The 22,734-nt window shown below is 48.3% G+C and overlaps 1 protein-coding gene across 1 annotated transcript; it reads right to left on the bottom strand.

Annotated features, from left to right (window-relative positions):
• Positions 1-4,832: 4,832 nt before the first annotated feature.
• NOXO1 (NADPH oxidase organizer 1) lies at positions 4,833-10,325 on the bottom strand. Its single transcript, XM_077828725.1, has 7 exons — positions 10,245-10,325; positions 10,044-10,119; positions 9,375-9,555; positions 8,096-8,289; positions 7,477-7,590; positions 6,574-6,691; positions 4,833-5,586 (listed from the first exon to the last, which is right to left on the bottom strand). The coding sequence occupies exons 1-7, from the start codon at positions 10,317-10,319 to the stop codon at positions 4,833-4,835; spliced, it is 1,512 nt and encodes a 503-aa protein (XP_077684851.1). The 5' UTR covers positions 10,320-10,325.
• Positions 10,326-22,734: the final 12,409 nt, after the last annotated feature.

The following is a 22,734-nucleotide window of genomic DNA, read 5'->3' as shown; positions in this document are numbered from 1 at the left end:
CTCAGCTACTGCAAAGCGCACATCACTAGCACTTAAATCTAAGCACCGTGTCATCTATAATGTAACCTGCCGCACGAGGCCCTTTAGTCTGAGTCACTGCGCTTTAACCCCCATCTCTCCTTGTAAGTGCCCTCTGCTGGCCGCCGCCTGCCTCTGGTGCCCAGCTACAACTTCACGGCACGCATGTGTTAGGCCAGAGGTGGGCAAAGTATGGCCCGCGGGCCCGTTCTGCCTGGCCCTTGAGCTCCCGGCCGGGGAGGCTAGTCCCCGGCCCCTCCCTTGCTATCCCCCCTACCCCGCAGCCTCAGCGCACTGCACCACCAGCACGGGAGGGGGCTGCACTGTGGGGGCAGGGGAGAGCAGGGAGGGGAGGCTCAGCTGCAGCCACAGGGGAGCAGGCAGGCAGCGCGGGTGGCAGGAGCGCGGCGAACGTGGGCGGAGGACTCGGGAGGAGCGGGGCGGCCGCGCAGCCGGCCGGAGAGAAGCGGTGCTTTGAAGGGGAAACCGCCGCGTCTCTCTGGCTGCCCCTGCTCCTCCGCCCATGTTCACAGGGCCGCATTCTGAAAGGGGCTTTAGGGGGGGAGGGTTCCTGGGGGGCCTGTCAGGGGGCGGGGGGGGATAGGGATCAGGGCAGTCAGGGAGCAGGGGGGGTTGGATGGGGGTGAGGTCCCAGGGGGGCAGTTAAGGGCAGGGGGTCCCAGGAGGGGGTGATTAGGGGACAAGGAGTGGGGGGGGTTGGATGGATTGGGGGTTCTGAGGGGGGCAGTCAGGGGGTGGGAATTGGGAGGGGGAGATAAGCTTAGGGTTTGGGGAGGCACAGCCTTCCCAACCCGGCCCTCCATACAGTTTCGAAATCCAGTGTGGCCCTCAGGCCAAAACGTCCCCACCCCGTGTTACGGCCTGCCAGCCAGGGTCCTTTGCCTGTTTTAACGTAACAATGGCACATCCCAGTTTGTGCCCCTTCCATTCTTAGGACGCCTCTGCAGATTTTGAGCTGAAATGGATCGCTGAGCAGAGACTCTCCGCACAGGGACTGGCTTAAACGCTGTTGGAATTCTGCAGGCAGCCGTGAACCCTCTTCTCTCTCCGGATTACTGAAGCCTTTGGCTGTTGCTTACTGCTCTTTATTCAGAGGTTGGAGTAGCCGCTTGTCAGGTAACATATTCTGAAAAGCTCAATATATTGGGTTGGCAACTCGCTAGTTTTTAGTTTGTGAAATGGGGAGAACAACTGCAAACATAGATGTCTTGTAAACCCCTTCCAACCCTCCCCATTATCCAACACCCATTGCCCCCCCCCCCCGCCTCTTAAGCATATATTCTCAGTGCCATGCAGCTACGATGGTGCATTAAAAGGGCTGTCAGCCTCTCTTTCCTACATATACATTTGACTTGACCAGGATGCCAACATCATGTTCCCACGCACTGCCAGACGAAGGGAAAATACATATTTGGAAGATATAAATATATTTACGACTCAGAAGAAAAGCTTGGCTTCATCTGTGTCCTCATGCTGCACTGAGCCAGCAGCCTGCACCCCGGCAGCATACCTTGGGCAGCTCATCTCTCCGTGACACTGATGCATCTGGCTTGAGCTGTACAGAGCCCGCACAGGGATAGTTACTCAGCGCACCCTGGGATGGGCCGACTTGCGGAGCCGGTCAGTGTTAAGGAGAGCTCTGGACCGGCTTGCCGCTCCAACCGCACAGTCACGGAATTTACAGGCTTGGGACATTCCCGCTCCTCGGACTTTTGCAATGGACAGCACCACCCGTAAGATAGGTCACTCCTATTAGTATGAGGCTGCTTGTTGGGATTAGAAGATAAAGGTTTGGGGGCAGGCCTTGGAGTGCAGTAGGGCTCTTCTGAGGAGTGTTTCCCGCCCTCACCCAGCATGGGTGCCACGGGCTTATTTCATTCTTTGTATTCGAGTAGCGAGATGAGAATTTCAGCAGTGTGGACAGAGAGGGGGACTGGCACGTGGAACCATTAGGGAAGCAGCAGTAGTGAGATCTGGGGACAGCCTACATGTGTGGGACTAGAGGGAGGTAGAGTCAAGGATGACACCTAGGTTTGGGGGCCTGGGAGGATGGGTGGAAATGCCAGCAGTGATGGGGAAAAGAAGAAGTGAGGGATTGAGACCAATTCTGTTTTGGCCATGCTGAGTTGCAATTGATGGCATGAGATGCAACAGGAGAGGTCAGAGAGACAGGCTGACCTGTGGGATTGGACAAGCGACAGCTCAGGCGTGGAGAGGCAGAGCTGAAAATCACTATGCAGAGAGAGCAGCTGCAGCCATGCGTAAGCAGATGCAATCCCTAGAGAGCAGAGAGGGAGGAAGTTGCTTCTTAATGGCTTTTAATTTCTCTGCACACAGACATTGGCACCGTGTCCGCATCTTTCTCCCTGTGAGATGGAAACAGGAATTCCTCAAGTGGCTGACAGGTTTCAGAGTAGCAGCCGTGTTAGTCTGTATCAGCAAAAACAACGCTGAGTCCTTGTGGCACCTTAGAGACTAACAAATTTCTTCGGGCATAAGCTTTTGTGGGCTAAAACCCACTTCACGAGAGCTTATGCCCAAATACATTTGTTAGTCTCTAAAGGGCCACAAGGACTCCTTGTTCTTTCAAGTGGCTGAGAAGCTTTAATGTGTCATTGCAGGAGGAGCAGGTTAAAGCTACTAATTCCCATAATAAGCGATTTCAACTTTTAATCTTCAAAAGGAGAAGCTGCAGCGCAAACAGTATGCTCAAAGGGTGCACTTGTGCTGAGATGTCCCGAGTTTATAGGGACAGTCCTGATATTCAGGACCTTGTCTTATATAGATGCCTTGTACTCCCCCATCCCCTGTCCAGATTATTCACACTTGCTATCTGGTCACCCCAGCTGAGGTGCAGTAAGTGATTCAAGAGGGGCAGTGACTGGGGAGTGGATAGGAGGCTTAGCGGTTTAAAAATAAACAGAAAGTGCCTCCCATGTTAGTCAGGAAGGAAGCAAAGCCTAAGAAAACAAACTGAGAACTGCCCCAGGGCAGCCATGAGACAATTACAATGCTGCAGCCTTGCAGGGATGCCAAATGAGTAGTCACAAGACTCTTGAGGAAGGACCGTTAAAGAAATCACAGTCCATCCTAGGGCAGCCATTTGGCTGTTACCCAAGGTTGTGGCCATGTGCTGAAACCTCTCTTTGCACAGGCAAACTGAATTCAGGCACTTTGCAACCTTAATGTTCTTTTCAAGTAGTTTTTGTCTGTAATTCTGTGTTCCTAGATGACTGATTTCCTGCACATCCCCAGGGAGCTCTGACAATCCACAGCAGCTGAGGATCTGGCCCAGGTTCCTAGGCTGTACCCATCACCCTCCAAACTCATCACCTGCCAAATTTTAATTCCTAAAACGAACAGATCCTTGAAATGTAAAATAAACCAAGTACTGTGTCCGAGTTCTAAGAAACAGAGAGGTTCTATCATATGTTTAATCCAAACCAAGCCATAAATACATGTAATTTAGAACAATAAATACCTTGCAAGCTGAACAAAACAGCTTGGTTCATTGTGATCTCACAAGCATGTCTCAGAAAGTCAGAATAGCAGATTTATGGACGGGTAATTAAATTACTGCTCGGGGGTGGGATAGCTTAAAGCGCCTTTGAATTAAAAATAGGTTTTCCCATGAGCATCTTCAGGAATGAGTTTACAGGTGGGAATGGTTGTGTAAAGGGTGAATTTAAGCTAATATTAGAGAATCTTCATTGGCAGTCAACACTTAGCTCATAGGGGGGAAAATTCACACCAAAGACCTGATCCAAATAATTACGGTCATTCACATAGATAAGTGAGATCATGGGACTTACGCGCCCAAGCCCATACAGACCCACCTTGGAAGGATAAAGCCAGCCATCCAAGCTGCCTAACAGCTTGACTTTTCAGTTCTGGTGGCCAATCTGCAGATCCAGTGTGATTCACCAAAACGGTTTGACAAATAGCATTGAATTCATTCATGGTTCAACAACATTCCAAACTGCTCGCAGGTCAATTTGGGGACAGAGCAGAGGACTGGACAGTTTGAATAAATGATTCCTATGAATTATTCACTTGGCTCTACCGAAATAAGCGAAAGAAAGTCTGGGTCAGAGAACTCCCTCTCCTCCCAACAAATGTGATTGTTTACAAGGGTGGGGACTGAATCGCCTAACGCTGCAGTGGACCCTAAGAGAATACATGTGCTGAAGTGTGAGAGATGTGGTTACAATGTGTAAAGCAAACTGATCCCAGCCTGCACTGATTTAACACTGCACTTAAGTACAAGTCTTTCAGAGGAAGGCTGGTCTGGTGGTTTGGGTGCTGGCCTCGCACTTACAAGATCAGGGTTCAATTTCCTACTCTGATTTTCTGCGTAACCTTGAGCAAGTCACTTAGCCTCCGGGCCTCAGTTCCCTTCATGCCCCAATAATGGGGTAAAGCAATCCTTAGGCAGATGGCTGGGATTAATTTAACTCTAAAGTTTAACTCTTAACCAGTCAGTGGGCCAAAGCCTCAGCTGGTGTAAACAACTCTGCTGAAGTCAGTGGAATGACCCCATTTATGCCAGTTGCGGATCTGGTGCAGTATCTGCAGCAGAGTCAATTCTTCGGCATTCCAGCCTCCAGTTCTTCCTGTGTGAACAGCGAGTCCAGTGTATTAGTGCAAACCAGCCAGTCAAGCAACCATGCAAGAGCAGCTTCCAACCAGGAGTTAAAGGCTGAGTCCATCCTCTCAGTCAGCTGAGCCAGGATAATGTCAGGAATTTCAGCTACTGCAGTCTCCACCCTCCAGCTCAGGGCGATAACGGAGTCTCATCGGAGGCACACATGGTCTAGAGCATCAGTCGGTTTTGCACACGTCTCCCCTCCAGGGTGGAGGTGAGGGGAGGGTTGCAGGCTTGACCTGGGTGCAGCTCTTTGCACGGCTCTCTTGGTCACAGTGCTGCATTTCTGGAGGATTTCCTGGACCGCGGGTCGCACAGGCACCTTGGGGATGCTGGCAGCAGAGTCTGGGCTGTGAAGGAAAGAATCTGAGTCGCTTGGAGACTCCTCCTCAAAGCCTGAATCATTCCTATCCTTGCTGGTGAGGTGAGGAGCTTTGCTGCCTCGACTGGCCGAGGCTTGACCTAGGCGCGCTTGCAGGAGGCCAGCCCCAGCCTGCTTGACTCCAGGCAGAGACCCTGATGAGCCTGCCTTCCAATCCCGGTAGAAGCCGTGTTCGCTCCCGCTCCCAGAACTAACAGACAGGCTGTCTAGCTCACACGTGAGGTTGGAGCTGGCTGTGCTCTCTGCCGCAGGCAGCGGGCCGCTCAGAGATCTCGATCTCATTCTGCTCGGAGGATCCCTGCCCTTTATGGGCCTATCATGCGCTGAGCGAGTCGGGGGTTCGTCCCCTGCTTGTGTCTTGCGCTGGGGGAGGGAACTCCAGTTGGAGAGGCTGGCAGCCTGCAGCAGGTTAGGGGTGGACACACAGAGGCCAGTGTTCACCATTGTTTGGAACTTGCTGTGCGGGTTCTTATAGGGCTGGAGGAACATGGAGGGGATGTAGCCAGTGCGCTCATTGTACCTGAGGGAAAAGCAGGGGAAGGCAATACTTAAGGATAAGGGCAACTTCACGTGTGATCCAACCATGCCGGGGAGATCAGAGTCCCTAAGGGCACTCCCATCCCAGGGAAATGCAGGCAGGGGGTGCTAGGTACCAGCCACCTATGCCAGACCTGGGAGATAGGGACAGAACTTGGGGTGGGGCTGGGCAAAGGGAAGACAAGGAGCGAGCTCAGAACTGGTGACACCAAAGCCAAGGGAGACAAGGTTGGCGTTGGTCCTGCTTTGAGCAGGGGATTGGACTAGGTGACCTCCTGAGGTCTCTTCCAACCTTCATCTTCTATGATTCGATGACAGATGAGACCCATGGGACGTGTAGAATGGTGTGCTCAAATAGAGCCTTTGGGGTTGAATCCATCCCAAGGGAGCGGGGCGCTGCAAGCTGCCCTGACGGGATCCATGCCAGCTTTCAGTGGACAAGCACAGAGGGGTCACTGGGGTGCTGCCAGGGTAACCGTATCCATGCCCGCATAGAGATTCTGCAGCTAGGATAGCGGTGTACTGGGGTCGGTGGCTGCCATCCCAGCCCATAGGCATGAATTCCATGCCAGTCTCCGACTGCTTCCCCACACACAGTCCGTTCACTCAGGGTTTTGTGGGGGAGAGATGGATTTCGCCCTGGAAGTTTCACTGAGGATTCTTAATTCCTCCCAAGCAGCACTGGACAGGCTCCCCAGCACAGGGCTAGCCGTCCCCAAGTGCAGTCCTTCAGTCCCTGGACCCCCGCCCCCTTCAAGGGAGTCCAGCCCATTCCTGTGTATTAGACAGAAAGACAGGGGAAAGATCCCTGCCTGGGTGAGAGAGTTCTCTAAAACAGTCTGGGTCACTGCCAAAGGCTGAGAGGTCCCTGCACACCCTCCCCAGGGCTGGGAATGAGTGAGCCGCTGCTAACGGGCTCTCTCATGGAGCGCTGACTCAGAAGGGGGATGGGGGAAGAGAACCTCCTTACCAGATCAGCCACCAGCCATTGTCAGATTTCTCCAGCACCTCCACAACTACCCCGACATTCAGAGAGAGCTCATCGGCCTTCTGAGATTCGTAGGCCCGCACGGCGTAATACAGAGTCCCTGGAAGAAAGAGGAAGGGGTCATTTCTGCTTTGCAGGTAAGAGAGCGCCCTGGATAGAGTGTAGGAACACCACTCTGGACTGCCTGCCATCTGGGCAGCAGAACTTACAAGCCTTAGGGGATCATTCACCCCAGGTGGAGGGACCAGCCCAATGTCTAGGCATCACTTTAGACTGGCCCTCTGGACAAGGGTGAATTTACGCATTAGAAAAATCGAGCCTCACAAAGCCCCTCTGCAGTGGGTAAGGATTACGGAGATGGAGGAACCAAGGCCTAGGGCTAAAAGACACCATGTCAACTCCAAATCTAGTCAGTCTTCAGGAAGTTAAAGTGGGTTCCAAGTGCTGCCCCTGGCCCCAAGTCCCATTACCAGCTGGGTGTCCGGAAAAATGACCAACTGACCCACAGGGTAATTGTCGTCATCAAAAGCACAAAGGAAACAAATTGGGGAAAATTGTCATCCGCAGGGCTGTTTGTAATGACAACAGGTAAACGTGTTCAGATGAGTGTGAACTTTAAATAGACATCCCTGTAAGGGACTTGCCTGAGGTCACACAACAAGTCAGTGGCAGGGCTTGGCACTGGAACCCAGGTCTCCCAGGTCCCAGTCCTGGGTGTTAACCACCAGCTCGTGTCTCCTCTCTGTGATGTGTTTGTTTTTCATTCTGAGCTGAAACATGTATTTTTTTGCAGGACCTACTTTTAGGGGAGAAATGTCAGTGTAGTGACATGCAGCCCCAAGTGATGGAAAGCTCAGAGCCACAGCAAGGGATAAACAGACTCACCCTCCTCATCCAGTTCTCTGGCATTTGGACTCTCCTCCCCAGTTACTCTCTCCTCCAGATACGGAGCTGGGAACCAGGCTATTTGCTGATCCTTGTTCTCCACCAGCCACCACCCTGCAGCAAACAGCAGGAGGGAGCATGTAATGCAGGAGCACTTTTAATAACACAATACATTGCACTTGGACACTGCTGTCAAAGTGCTTCTCAGCCATTCATTATTGAAGCTTTGCAGCCCCTCTGTTAATTATTATAGAGGAGATGGCAACCACCCCATATTAAATGGCCTAACACTTGCCATTGTTTTTATAAATGGGGCAGCCCTGGGAGTCAGGATCTTGGAGCCCCCAACTCATGCTCTCTCCCAAGGTTAGGAATAGAACCTAGGAGTCCTGACACTTGCACTCCTTGTTCCACCAACCAGAAAATCCTACTTCACTTGTTCTTTTCTTCTTGATAAAATATTTACAGTCCTAAACAAGGTAAGTTATACCATCCAGTATACACACCCTATATTACAAAACAAAACACAAACACACATTTTTGTCAAGCCACAAGCCAGTCTAAAAATCTCTAGAATTCACATCCAAAACCAGAAAATAACCAACCATACAAGACATACCGGTCATGTCCTTGATTAACACTTCGACAATTTCCTTCTTGGCAACTTTGAAGGGTCTGTTCTTTGTGTCTTTGGTTTCATAGGCTTCAATGCAGCTGTAGCTCTGGGAGACCACCGGCTGAGTAACAGAGGGGTTCTGCTGCTTGGGCTGGTCTTTCTTTCCATCTCCCATTTCTGAGGGCATAATTATAATGCTGGAAAGTAAAGTGTGACATTGGTTTGTTCTGAAGCCAGGAGAGAGACTGCATTTAGGATCAATTTCAGGAACATCCTTTGGGTGCAATTTACCCCTATGCAGAAAGCCAGGACAACAGGTAGGCATCATTTAAACCCATAGGATCTCAAAGCACTCAGCAAACATTCCCAAATATAGCTCTCCTCTCACATGAGTTCTCATGGCCATTTCACAGGTGGGATACTGGGGCACAGAGAGTTTGAGAGAGGTGCTCAAACTCACTCAGTGAAACAGTCATAGAGTTGGGAATAAACCTCGAAAGGGCCCTGGTTCCCATACTCCGTCCCTTACCACTGGCCCACACTCCTAGCAGTATCTGCATTTCCACTTTGCAGGGGTTTGTAATGACCCTTCTGAATTGCAAGAGTCAGAGCATGGTGCACACAGGTTGTTAGCCTGCCTGTTTGCTTTCTGTCTGTCTGCAAAAGTGTAATTAACTTGCTCCATCCATTTTGCATTAAGCAAGACATCAAAACCCTGAAATTCACTTTGTTTCTGAGCGTGCTTTGATCTAGAATGAAAACTGCCTCATTTTTAATATGTTCATTATTATTGTTTTGCTGTTTGCCAATTGAAAACCATGATTTCAAATGAGCTAGCTCTCTAGATTTGAAAAGCAGTTGCTAATACAGAATCTCAGGCAGGGAAGCAGATCATAGATTGCTGAGAGACATTATTACTAAGGAAAATATTGGCTGATTTTTATTTCTGCTCTGCTGCACAAATATACCGGTGGTCTGAGTGAAACCAGCAATATCTAGAAAATGCAAAGTTCTGCATCCTGAAAAAAGTAAGAATGGAAAAAGGGATCAAGGTGCAAGGAGAACAGGGGAAAGCATTATGGAAAACTTATCAGTGTTTTTATCATTCAATGTCACTTCAGTCCTCCTGCATTACTAATTAATTCAGAGTGGATCACAAAATGGAAAACGTTCTCCAGGAAAAAAAAAAAAATTTTTTCTCCACGTTTTGTATTGAAATTTCCCTTCCCCCTGTTTATGAAACAGAAATGTGAAAAGCCGGGGAAGTGTAATCCATCAGTACCTGTTTTCTGGAAAGGAAGGATCTAGGTCTTGGGTTTGAGCTTTGAAAAACTGGATCACATCTTCGCTCTGGGAGACCTTAGCATCCGCTTTCAGCAGCTCCTGGGAGTAAGTCTCCAGCAATTTCAATCTCTCCATTGACCTGCTCAAATTCCTGCTCTTTCTCTGCATCAATTTTGCATCTTTGAAGTGATAGAAGCAAAACACTGTTAGCAAGTGACTATAACGTGCTACTGCTTTGTACACAGTACCTTCTGCCAACACATTGCTAATTCCCATCCCAGTATGAGACTCCATATATAGAACCAGGATCAATTACTGTAAATATTGTTGTGTCTCTCCTCACCATTTTCAATGGCTTTTGCCTTGGAGTTAGTGCTATTTTGTATCAAGCCTTACATTTGCCCTTGATCATGCATGAAGGTTGCACTGTATCATGTTGCAAAGGGCTTGGATCAATATTTAAACTGGAAAGTTAATTACCAAATGTGTTCCTTTTTTAAGCCAACAATAGGCCAGATTCTGCACTGGTGTAAATCAGCACCAGCTGCAGCTCTGACCCAGTGACTGACCTCTAGTCCCCTTGCCACATCAGGGTCTTCCCTCCAACCCCTCCAGTCATTTTTGTTTGTCTTCCCTTCCCTCTCTCCTGTTTATCAAATCCCCTTACCTTTAAACTTTGGAATGCTCCGGTCAGATTTCTTCAGTAAACCACCTTCTATGGGGAATTTTCTCTTCAATACTTTCTGAGTGACCCCAGAGAGCAAGAAAGGAAAGAAAGAGAATGAGCAATGGCATTCCCACCTGCCAATAATGGCAGCAACAAAATAACACCAGTATGGAAATCATTTCCAGGGATTTGTTAACTTACATGAAATTTCTTAAACTCTTTAAAAGTCCTATAGATGAGAATGTTGTTTCGGTCTGACCAGGACACAGCCATCATGTACTTCTGAAAAAGGGAATAAAACAGGCTTTGATCACCCTAGCTGCGGTTTGAGATTCCCAGACTGGGGGTGCACCAAGCTCTTGCTGGGGGTCCGCAGAGACAAGAGTGCTGGCTTCCAGCTGTTAAGGCACATTTAAAATAAAATAAAATAATAATAATTTTAAAAAGCTAAATCCTTTCCTAGAGTTACTTTTCCCTGTAAGGAATCACTGAAGGAGCTAGAGGTAATGTACAGGATCACAGATGGAAAGGCAGGGAAGCCAAGAGGCAGCCATTCTATTAAGATGTGGCCCTGAAAAAGTTAGATTCTTCCTGTCCCAGCTGATAACTTTGTGATCCCACTATTGGCAAGCAGAAGAGCTAACATGACCCTCTAGTTGTAAAATAAAAAGCTCTAAAGTTTCCTAATTTGCAGTGGTCAATATATTTCCAGGAAAGAGACTCAGATCAAAGTACCTTCTGCTTTTTGCACTGCATCAAGCCAACAGCTTTCACATCAACAGGGTACCGGCAACAGTTCATCTCTCCTACAGGCAGATGCTGCTCTCACTGCACACTGGCTCAAGCTCTGCAGAGTCTGCTATGGCACCTGCCTTCTGCAGACTAAATATTTAGGAGCAGGAGGGAGGGGCCCTGGCTGCTCCAGCCAATCAGATTTAAGCTAAACAACCAATTTTTGTTTCCTGATCCACCCAGAAATTTACGAGGTCCAGAAATTCCAAGATCTGCCAATTTCGACATGCCTCTCAACTGACAGCACTGTAGGCTGCTCCCTTGAGAAGCAAGTACGACTGGCTGCCAGTCTTGGAGCGCGAAGTCACAAAAGTTGGGGGGAAGCTTCCTTTATGTTGTCTGGCTCTTTGCTTTCAAGCAGAGCAACGGAAAGCGAGGCATCCCTGGGCATTGGGTGGAGTTTGTGTGCCTGGGCGACAAATATAGGGATTCTTTGGGATAGACCAAACTAAGTGTAGAATTTGAACATGCCGCCAATGAAAGTTGCTGGGGGCCAGGGAGAGGCAGCAGTGTAAAATGTGCTTGCTCGCACTGTGTGGGCCACTGCCTTCCACTGCAATGGACGCATAATACCACATTCAGCTCACTAACGCAGCAGGTGCACTTAGCCGCAGAGGGCTATGGAGTGTTAATGCCACGTTTGGGTATAGTCTGCAGTGTTGTTGTAGCCATGTTGGTCCTAGGATGTGGGAGAGACAAAGTGGGTCAGGTAAGATCGGTTACTGGCCCAACGTCGGTGGGTGAAAGCGACAAACTTTCGAGGCACTCTCTGTGTAGTTGAAAGCGTGTCTCTTTCGGGCACAGAAGTTGGTCCAATAAAAGATATTCACTCACCGACCTTGTCTTTCTTGTGGTGATAGCACAGGGAAGAGGCTGGGCAACCTTCCTAAACACAAACCCCCAAGCCAGGGTGTCTCAGGCTTGACCTAGGGGTGATGGGGTAGCTGAGACTCCATGCCTGGTCAGTTATGGGAGCTCCCAGAAGCCATGCCACCTTGTGCTGCAAGGCACGCCCCCAGATTCCTTTAGCTAACCAGGGCTGAGCTAGGCTAGTATTTGGCTGGGGCGGCCTTCAAGGAAAACCCAGGCTCTCCAGGAACTAGCACTGAAGATTCAGCAGGCGAGGTTCTTCCCTCAGTCACTGTTGAACCAATGCCCTAGTCAGGCATTAGGAGGCACTGTGCTGCTAAAGGTGCTGTCTTTGGGCTAAGCTGGAATACTGAGGGCCTGACTAAAGAGCCCCGGAGGTGCTTTTTACCAGGAAAGAGATCTTCACCCCAAAGCCCTGGCCAAATTCCAGTGTGGTAGAGTCTGTTTCCCCTGCATTTTCAGTTGAATCAGTTGTTCACATCCTATCCTACACTGTGTAGATTTGCTATTAAATCTGCTCTGTTCCACCTTAGAGTGCGTTGCGACCTTTCCAGACCACAGATATCGTAATGGTTAAGTATTTCCCATGTGTTACTCAGCCTCTAGCTGTGACTGCATTCTGCATGAGCTCTAGCCGGGCTCTAGTCCCTGGTAAACGAGACGGACAAACCTGGAACTCAAGCTGTGCCTCTTTCTTCGAGTCTGAAGTGTAGAGTTAATTTCTTGAATAGATTCCTCCAGAAGAACTGTGTTCCATAGATCATGACAATAATAAACCCTGATAAACCTGGGTAGCGTCCCCAGCTCCTGCTCTTTGGTGATTATTAATGTTGTAACTAGCCCTATTTCTAGCATGATGTGTCTGTAGCAGAAATGGAGGTGGATATGTCACCCGCAGGGTCTATCTGGCTAGCACAGCCTACCAGCTAGGGCAAGAGAGAGGAGGTTTTTCTAACAGCTTATACTTAAGGGTCATTAAGAGACAACGTCACAGCAAGTAGCCTTAATGGCTCCTTGGGGAGCACCCAAACCTGTTTGCACCAGAGGAACCAGCAGGAGTCCCACAGCGTATGTCTACGCTGCACACTAAGTGCAGGCTCGGTGCAGACTCAGGTTCGAGCCCAAGCTCCCATTCCCTCCACACAGAAATGAGTCTGACTCAGACCAATAACCCCTCTTGACTTGGGCCCGTGGACCCTTGGAGGCGGGCGAGTCAGAGTCCGATCCTCCTGTGATGCGCATCAGAGCCCAGGCATGCTGCAGCATAGACACAGCTCAAGTCCGGGTTGCCAGACTCGGGTCTGGAGAGTCTGCCAGTGCTACCCCACAATCCCCTGGGGCTGTGATTCCCATCCCTTCAATTCCAAAACCTGCCACTTGCTTCCCAAACTCTCAGGAGGATCTCGGCTTGCTGGGCTCATGTGAGCTGGTCCCGCTCTGCTCCTGACTTACGAGGAACCCCTAGCACGAAGCTTGCAATGAGCATCAGATTAGATGAGACTGAATGTGGGCTAGTATTTGGCTGAGGCAGCCTTCAATTGTTTTAAAATCCTCTCTCTCTAATGCTTTATTCCAACTGCTAAATAAAAACACCTGCTTTCAAGGCAGCTGCTGGTTGCTATCACTGAGCTCAGGTGCCCAAAAGGAGGAAATGTAGGGGGCCTGAGCACAGTCGGATGGAGTTGCAGGGTGACGAGCAGTTGCTGTACACAGGGGAGCGTCCCCAGCTCCTGGGCTGATGCTGGAAGAATGTTGAGACCCCACCAGGGGCCAAGAGGCCGAACACCGGAGGAGGTGCCCTCAGAGAGACCAGAATGGGGACAGAGGTGCAGTTAGCCCCGTAGTCATGACAGCCATGAGGGGCACAGTCACTTCCCAGCAGGACGGTGATGTAATCACCTGTTCAGCAAGCTGCAGCGCCAGCTCCCCTCAGAGGCCACCCAACAGGAAAGGGGAAGGACTTTCAGTCTCCGCCAACCTGGGGCTGGAGCCGAGCTTGTGAGTCAGAGGTGAAAAGCCCCATAACTCACCCCCTACCCCCTCAGACACCCATCATCCTGCAGGGAAGAGGTTTCTGGATGGACTCTGCATTGTCTGAGGCACTTGAAGGGCAGAGTGGGACAACAGGAATCAGAGCAGCAGATCTGTTCTTACAAGAGATGACCTATGTCCCAGCTGCCTCTGCAGCCCCTAGGCAATTACAGGTCTGAAGCCTGGACATGCAGGATTTACTTAGCCCTAAACTGCCTCAGGCTAGGAATTGGCAAACCTCTTTCTTTTACCTTTTCTGATCTGATGTCCGGCAAATACAATTTGGCTCGTTCTGCATGTCAGAGCGACGTCCGGGGGCTGAGGTGCTTCCCTGCCCTCCTTCCCCATTTCCCAGTTCCCTGGAATTTCCTAAACCCCAGTCACAGAGACGATGGATTTTCTTCTGTGGCAAGAACCCCGCTGACACAGGACTGCCTGGATTGATGTGTTTGGGCCAAGTCCTCCCTTGCCACGGGTACACCTTGACCCGGTGGAACCAGTGCTGTTCCGGTATGGAAATGGCAGGGCAGGCAGGCCGCAGCCGCGTGCACGGGGGCATTGCCTCATGGGGTGTCCCTGTGGCCCCATGCAGGGGCTGCAGGGTAGGAGGGCCGGGATGTTTTACCTCCAGCTGGCTGGATCTCCATTCTCCCTCTTGGAGGTACTGGAGTGACGTCCACTGAGGAGCTACACTACCATGCCTCATTCCCTTCCTCTGTGAAGAGCCCCAGGCTGCATCCTTTCCCCCAGGGCTGCACGCCTGGATTGGGCCTGTGGTTTCCGGGCAGGCGGACATGCAGCCTCATAGCTGAGACTGGCCATGAGCCGGCTGCCCCACCCCCTCAGGCTGTTCTGTGCGTGCAGGCAGCTGGAGGGAAGGGACAGAGTGCAGGGCTTGGCTCAGGCTGCTGTCTGCCTCCCTGCTGCACTGAGCCAGCAGCCCTCCCTTCAAAGGGGGTGGCTGCTGCAGCTGCCCCGGCTGGCTTGGCATCTGAGAGCTCTGCCTGCACCTGGGCCCCTCCTGACAGATATGCAGGGACAGAAAGGGGATGGGGCACGGAGCCACTGTCAGGTGCTTGCCTCAGGCTGCCAGCACCTCCCTTTGCACAGAAACCCCAGTGTCAGTCTGGCGCTCACAGGCTGCCATGTCCGAGGAGTTAACAATGCGACCATGATGTGCCTGACCCAAGGGCGCTCAGTGCGCAGGATTCCACAGAGGCCAGGGTACCCAGGGCAGGGTAGACAACTACAGGAGAATAACATGGGGAAGGGGGGGGATCTGGCGATATGAAGAACAGAGGACATTGTATTCCACCTCCCTGTCACACTCATCCCATTCATCTTCCGTTCCCCCATTCCAGGCTCTTCCATCCTCCCCAGACACCTCGCAGTATCAGATCCCGCAGACTTGAACAATGAGAGCGCCCTGGTAGGCCCACACAATGCGGGGAGGGTGGGAGGGAGGGTGGGGAGTGTTGGCCCCACCTAGTTTTAAAGGTCCCCAGCAATGAAGTTGCCACCCCTTCCGTTGGGGAGTGTAGTCCACATACCCCATAGATCTCTCTGCTAGCAGATTTCCCTTTGCTCATTTTCACACACATACCCCTCAAAGAGCCCCAAACAAAGCCAGTTTGAGAGTATGTGCCAGGAAGCCATGTGTCCCACCCCCCAGCGGCGGTGTTCTGAGCCTTGCTGATGCGAGGGACAACAGCTGTACCTCTTTGTATTACAGTCGCACCTCAAGGCCTCAACCAAAGTCAGGGCCCCTTTGTGCAAACACATGGCAATTCCCTGCCCCAAAGAGGTCACAGTCTAGAGAGACAAAATAGACAATTGGATGGAGGCAGGGCTATTATTCCCATTGTACACAAGGGAAACTGAGGCAGAGATTCAGAGATGTGCCCAAGGTCATACAGGTAGTCTGTGTCAGAGCCAGCTATAAAGCCCATATCCCCTGACTCCCAGTCTGCTGCTTTAGTTCCCACTTCATTTTACCACTAGCCTGCCTCTCCATCATTTGTGAAATGTCCCCAGCAGGTGAACTTGAAGGGCCTGATTCTCCTCTCCCAGTGGTGTAAATCAGGAATAACCCGTTGATGTCAGTGACGTTACACCAATGTACAAAGCAGAGTAACTGGGAGGAGAATCTAGCTCAGATCTTTAGCACCACATAAGAGCACAAACTGGAGTCTCAGAACAAAGAGGCACAAGGATATCCGGGGCCAGATTCTCAATCTAGGTAAATCAGCATAGTTCCATAGAAGTCAGTTTCTAACAGTAACCCACAATGAGCCTCTTACAGCTACACAACCACTGAAACCTAGGGGTATTGTTTAGCATGTGTTTAGCATGTGTTTGATTCAGGTCCAAGCTGTTTAGTAATCTGTACTATTTTGGGGAGTCCTCAGGGTACACACGAGAGTGGCTTGCTTCTGGGTTACTCTGACCTGCTTCAAGCTTCCCAGAAAAAACACCCCCCCAAAAAACCACAAATGAGAAATTCTCAAGTCAGCCTCAAGATGCCACAGAGGCACAATCCACTTCCAGGAGAGAACAGCATCAGTACCTACCCTGGGCAGAGCAGGGGTGGGGCAGCTAACACCTGGAATGCTGTCTGCCTGAAAGCTTAATTCTCTGCCCGCAACATCTTCTGAATCAAACCCTGCCCTTTGCAGCTCTTGGAAGTCATTTGTGAAAAGACACGACATATCAGCGCCCTTAATGAAAAACCCAGCTGCCTGAAGGCTGATTGCAAGAGAACAAAGGAAAAGTTTTAGACACTTGTTAACGACAAAGACAAGCCCTAATTTAAAAAGGAAAAAAAAAAAAAAAAAAAAGGCTTGGAGCTGACTAAAAGTATATTGTTTACAAGGGCCAAGGCTAAGAAATGTGACCTTTCATGTCGGCTGGGATGAGAGGTTTTGCTAGCATCTGGCAGGGAACTTTAGGAACGTGTTTGGTTTCCTCTAACTCCATCAGCTGTGGCATGGAATAGTTAATTTCTCAGTGGTTGTTTGAATCCCATTCAAATGCTTCCAGCATTCTGAGTGTACACGTATCTTGTGCAGTGCTTCTCTCACATGAGAGTTACTCTCATCCTCCAGACACAGCTGAATTTCAGTGATGCTAGGCACACTTTGTAAGGTCCTTCAGGATCCTTCCAGATAAAGGACACTCAAATAGTGCTGGGATGGTTATTGTGTGTCAATTACTCACCTAACTAATCCTATGTCACTGGGTCAAATCTGACCAACACTGAACTCTTTGTGATAGCTGTTCGATAGTGTGTATAATAAACAGGTGATCTCAGCTCAGTTCCTCATGGATGGATGTCCATAGCAAGCTCGTCCTCAAGCTGCTTCTCTACTAGGTGAAAAAGCATTGCAAGAAACCAGTTTGGAATGGCGAGGGGTACCCCAGTTCTCATTTCAGAGTAACAGCTGTGTTAGTCTGTATTCGCAAAAAGAAAAGGAGTACTTGTGGCACGTTAGAGACTAACCAATTTATTTGTGCATAAGCTTTCGTGAGCTACAGCTCACTTCATCGGATGCATACTGTGGAAAGTGTAGAAGATATTTTTATACACACAAAGCATGAAAAAATACCGCCCCCCACCCCACTCTCCTGCTGGTAATAGCTTATCTAAAGTGATCACTCTCCTTACAATGTGTATGATAATCAAGGTGGGCTATTTCCAGCACAAATCCAGGGTTTAACAAGAACGTCGGGGGGGGGGGGGGGTAGGAAAAAACAAGGGCAAATAGGTTACCTTGCATAATGACTTAGCCACTCCCAGTCTCTATTCAAGCCTAAGTTAATTGTATCCAATTTGCAAATGAATTCCAATTCAACAGTTTCTCGCTGGAGTCTGGATTTGAAGGTTTTTTGTTGTAATATCTCAACTTTCATGTCTGTAATCGTGTGACCAGAGAGATTGAAGTGTTCTCCGACTGGTTTATGAATGTTATAATTCTTGACATCTGATTTGTGTCCATTTATTCTTTTACGTAGAGACTGTCCAGTTTGACCAATGTACATGGCAGAGGGGCATTGCTGGCACATGATGCCATATATCACATTGGTGGATGTGCAGGTGAATGAGCCTCTGATAGTGTGGCTGATGTTATTAGGCCCTGTGATGGTGTCCCCTGAATAGATATGTGGGCACAGTTGGCAACGGGCTCTGTTGCAAGGATAGGTTCCTGGGTTAGTGGTTCTGTTGTGTGGTATGTGGTTGCTGGTGAGTATTTGCTTCAGGTTGGGGGGCTGTCTGTAGGCAAGGACTGGCCTGTCTCCCAAGATTTGTGAGAGCGTTGGGTCATCCTTCAGGATAGCTTGTAGATCCTTAATAATGCGTTGGAGGGGTTTTAGTTGGGGGCTGAAGGTGACGGCTAGTGGCGTTCTGTTATTTTCTTTGTTAGGCCAGTCCTGTAGTAGGTGACTTCTGGGAACTCTTCTGGCTCTATCAATCTGTTTCTTCACTTCTGCAGGTGGGTATTGTAGTTGTAAGAAAGCTTGACAGAGATCTTGTAGGTGTTTGTCTCTGTCTGAGGGGTTGGAGAAAATGCAGTTGTATCGCAGAGCTTGGCTGTAGACGATGGATCGTGTGGTGTGGTCAGGGTGAAAGCTGGAGGCATGTAGGTAGGAATAGCGGTCAGTAGGTTTCTGTTATAGGGTGGTGTTTATGTGATCATCGTTTATTAGCACTGTAGTGTCCAGGAAGTGGATCTCTTGTGTGGACTGGACCAGGCTGAGGTTGATGGTGGGATGGAAATTGTTGAAATCATGGTGGAATTCCTCAAGGGCTTCTTTTCCATGGATCCAGATGATGAAGATGTCATCAATATAGCGCAAGTAGACTAGGGGCGTTAGGGGACGAGAGCTGAGGAAGCGTTGTTATAAGTCAGCCATAAAAATGTTGGCATACTGTGGGGCCATGCAGGTACCCATAGCAGTGCCGCTGATCTGAAGGTATACATTGTCCCCAAATGTAAAATAGTTATGGGTAAGGACAAAGTCACAAAGTTCAGCCACCAGGTTAGCCGTGACATTATCGGGGATAGTGTTCTTGACGGCTTCTAGTCCATCTTTGTGTGGAATGTTGGTGTCGAGGGCTTCTACATCCATAGTGGCCAGGATGGTGTTATCAGGAAGATCACCAATGGATTGTAGTTTCCTCAGGAAGTCAGTGGTGTCTCAAAGGTAGCTGGGAGTGCTGGTAGCGTAGGGCCTGAGGAGGGAGTCTACATAGCCAGACAATCCTGCTGTCAGGGTGCCAATGCCTGAGATGATGGGGTGCCCGGGATTTCCAGGTTTATGGATCTTGAGTAGTAGATAGAATATCCCAGGTCGGGGTTCCAGGGGTGTGTCTGTGCGGATTTGATCTTGTGCTTTTTCAGGGAGTTTCTTGAGCAACTGCTGTAGTTTCTTTTGGTAACTCTCAGTGGGATCAGAGGGTAATGGCTTGTAGAAAGTGGTGTTGGAGAGCCCATACCACACAACAGAACCACTAACCCAGGAACTTATCCTTGCAACAGAGCCCGTTGCCAACTGTGCCCACATATCTATTCAGGGGACACCATCACAGGGCCTAATAACATCAGCCACACTATCAGAGGCTCGTTCACCTGCACATCCACCAATGTGATATATGCCATCATGTGCCAGCAATGCCCCTCTGCCATGTACATTGGTCAAACTGGACGGTCTCTTCGTAAAAGAATAAAATGGACACAAATCAGATGTCAAGAATTATAACATTCATAAACCAGTCGGAGAACACTTCAATCTCTCTGGTCACGCGATTACAGACATGAAAGTTGAGATATTACAACAACAAAAAACTTCAAATCCAGACTCCAGCAAGAAACTGTTGAATTGGAATTCATTTGCAAATTGGATACAATTAACTTAGGCTTGAATAGAGACTGGGAGTGGCTAAGTCATTATGCAAGGTAACTTATTTCCCCTTGTTTTTTCCTACCCCTCCCCCCTCAGACGTTCTTGTTAAACCCTGGATTTGTGCTGGAAATAGCCCACCTTGATTATCATACACATTGTAAGGAGAGTGATCACTTTAGATAAGCTATTACCAGCAGGAGAGTGGGGTGGGGGGAGGTATTTTTTCATGCTTTGTGTGTATAAAAAGATCTTCTACACTTTCCACAGTATGCATCCGATGAAGTGAGCTGTAGCTCACGAAAGCTTATGCTCAAATAAATTGGTTAGTCTCTAAGGTGCCACAAGTACTCCTTTCCAGTTCTCATTGGCTATCCCCTTAGTTCCCCTCATTCTCATTCACATCTAGCTCAATGAGTTACCATGGCAATTTAAGGTTATTATAGAATCCCCCAAAATGTTACTTTTTTACTACCTTGTGGTGTTAAGTGGCACATTGCAGCATATTTTCCAATCTATTGCTGCATAGTTTCCAGAGCATCAGCACTTAACACATTTTTTACTGTAAGCTTACACTTTACTGGTACAGGGTTATCTCTCGGTCAACTCGTCATGCCAATCTGTTTCAGGCCTTAGGCGTTCTATGACCAACCTACACATCTTACCGACCTAAAGCCTGTAGATCTTGCGTTAAGCCTTATCTTACTTATACATCTAACGCATTTTTACCAATACATGCTTCTCAATCCCATACCCCATAATACTATCCCACATATTCCTGCAGTTTAAATCTATTCATTAGACACTGATTACATATGGGATAACCATACCAATAGATAACACAATTACATGATTATATAAGGAGATTAGCTACAATATTTTCAGTATAACAGAGCAGGGGAAGCTCTTGGTATCCATTCACAGAGAAGACCTCTTGTGGAGTAGGGGTGCTTCATGAAAGTTTGGTTCCTGTGAAGCCAGCCAGCTCTGCAACAGACTGAACTTTGAGGGCGGGGGGACCTACTTTATTATATAGGAGAGATAGTAGTTAAGTGTAGGATCTAGTTTGCCTTTTGTGGTTTTGTTTTGTATTGTAACCATTTGTTTCCATCACTATCATTTGTAGTAGAATCTCTATCGTTTCTTACAGAAACCTACTTTTGTTTTATGATAAGTGCCCACCAGTGCTGCATGTTATACAGAGACAGTGATTTAAGGTAAAACTAGTAAACTAGGGGCACCCTGCTCCTTTGGAGGCAGAGGATCTGGGATTTCTGTGAGCAGCCAGTGTCAGGGGCTAGATGTCACAGAGGAAACCTCCAAAGGGGATTCAGGGACTGGGGTGCCCCTATCAATAACCTGCAAGGCAAAGACAGGGCTGGCATAGTCCAGAGGCAAGTGTATGAGTGGCTGGCAGGCGGGCGGTGTGAGGGAGCTCACCCCCAGCCACCCCAGGCAAGTCTACCTCTTGCTGGAGTCAGGGGATAGATAAGAAGGTGATTCTCAGTCCTGGGTACTCCAAGACCCATCACAGTAACCACTAAAACATGTTGATTTGCAGCTAAATAGAGCCTTTGTTGTAAATTTGATGTTTCTTTTTGCTAATCAGGACAAATACATCTATAAATATTTAAGCAACCATATAGTTTAACTTGCATTTAGTCTGATTCTTATTTTTGATGTTAAAAATGGTGAATGATGCATTTCTTATTGGCTTTTTTCCTTGTGTTTGTGTCCAGTTCCATTTGGATGGAAATTAAAATTCCATTAAAATGCATAAAAACAGCATTTAGTATTTTTTTATTAAATAAAACTACCTGAAAAGTGTTGGAGATATAAATAAAAAAGTTTACCAAACTGTGTTTTACATTTAAAACTAGCTGATCTAATAAACAAAGGAAATGTTACATGTAGTTAATGAATTGAACTGGTTGTTTCTGGTCACCATTGTCTTTCAAGATTTTAGGACTAGTAGATCTCACCCTCTCACCGCTAATTTTTATTCTTAGACTGGAAGAAGAAAACAAGCTTTCCTGCTTTTTCAGCTTCTAATCAGTGTCTCAGCTTTGAATGAACTAGTCATGAAAACAGTTGAATAAACCGCTGTTGCAGAAGAAGGTGCTACTGCCAAAAGCTGGTTTAGCACTTCAACAAACTGACTTCCACTGGTTAGGTGGTTTGACTTTCCTTAAAACCTGGCAGCAAACATGTACTGCTAACATTATTTTATGTATATAATTGAAAATTTGAACAAATGTAGTGAGTTTAGGCCTTAACACAGGTGGTTGGTTTCAAATTTAAATAGATTTTTTTAAAATTAAACCTGTATTTATTTTAAATTTAAAAAAATGTATATTAAAAATCTGATTTTTTTTAATGATAGATATTTATCCTCCCTGTCCACACAACTCTCCCCTTAGCGAGAGGCTGTGAGAAAAAACAAACCATATGCGACCGATGTCCTTAATGTACTCTTGGAAGGTGCTCAGAGGAGGGTGGTATAAGAACCCATCTAGAACATAAGAATGGCCATACTGGGTCAGACCAAAAGGTCCATCCAGCCTAGTATCCCGTCTACCGACGGTGGCCAATGCCAGGTGCCCCTGAGGAAGTGAACCTAACAGGTAATGATCAGTGATCTCTCTCCTGCCATCCATCTCCACCCTCTGACAACAGAGGCTAGGGACACCATTCCTTACCCATCCTGGCTAATAGCCATTAATGGACTTAACCTCCATGAATTCATCCAGTTCTCTTTTAAACCCCGTTATAGTCCTACCCTTCACAACCTCCTAAGGTAAGGAATTCCACAGGTTGACTGCATGCTGAGTGAAGAAGAACTTCCTTTTATTTGTTTTAAACCTGCTGCCCATTAATTTCATTTGGTGGCCCCTAGTTCTTATATTATGGGAACAAATAAATAACTTTTCCTTGTTCACTTTGTCCACATCACTCGTGATTTTATAGACCTCTATCATATCCCCCCTTATCTCCTCTTTTCCAAGCTGAAAAGTCCTAGCCTCTTTAATCTCTCCTCTTATGGGACCCGTTCCAAACCCCTAATCGTTTTAGTTGCCCTTTTCTGAACCTTTTCTAATGC

Source organism: Eretmochelys imbricata, chromosome 10, assembly GCF_965152235.1.
Source record: "Eretmochelys imbricata isolate rEreImb1 chromosome 10, rEreImb1.hap1, whole genome shotgun sequence".
Taxonomy (NCBI): Eukaryota; Metazoa; Chordata; order Testudines; family Cheloniidae; genus Eretmochelys; species Eretmochelys imbricata.
This window is presented reverse-complemented; position numbering and strand designations above follow the sequence as displayed.

Coding starts and splice junctions, on each gene's coding strand:
- NOXO1 (XM_077828725.1), bottom strand. CDS start 10,319: ATGATGGCTGTGTCCTGGTCAGACCGAAACAACATTCTCATCTATAGG. Junction 9,556..10,043: donor GAGCATTCCAAAGTTTAAAG/GTAAGGGGATTT, acceptor ATCACTTCAAAG/ATGCAAAATTGATGCAGAGA. Junction 7,591..8,095: donor GTTAATCAAGGACATGACCG/GTATGTCTTGTA, acceptor TGTTTGCTGCAG/GGTGGTGGCTGGTGGAGAAC.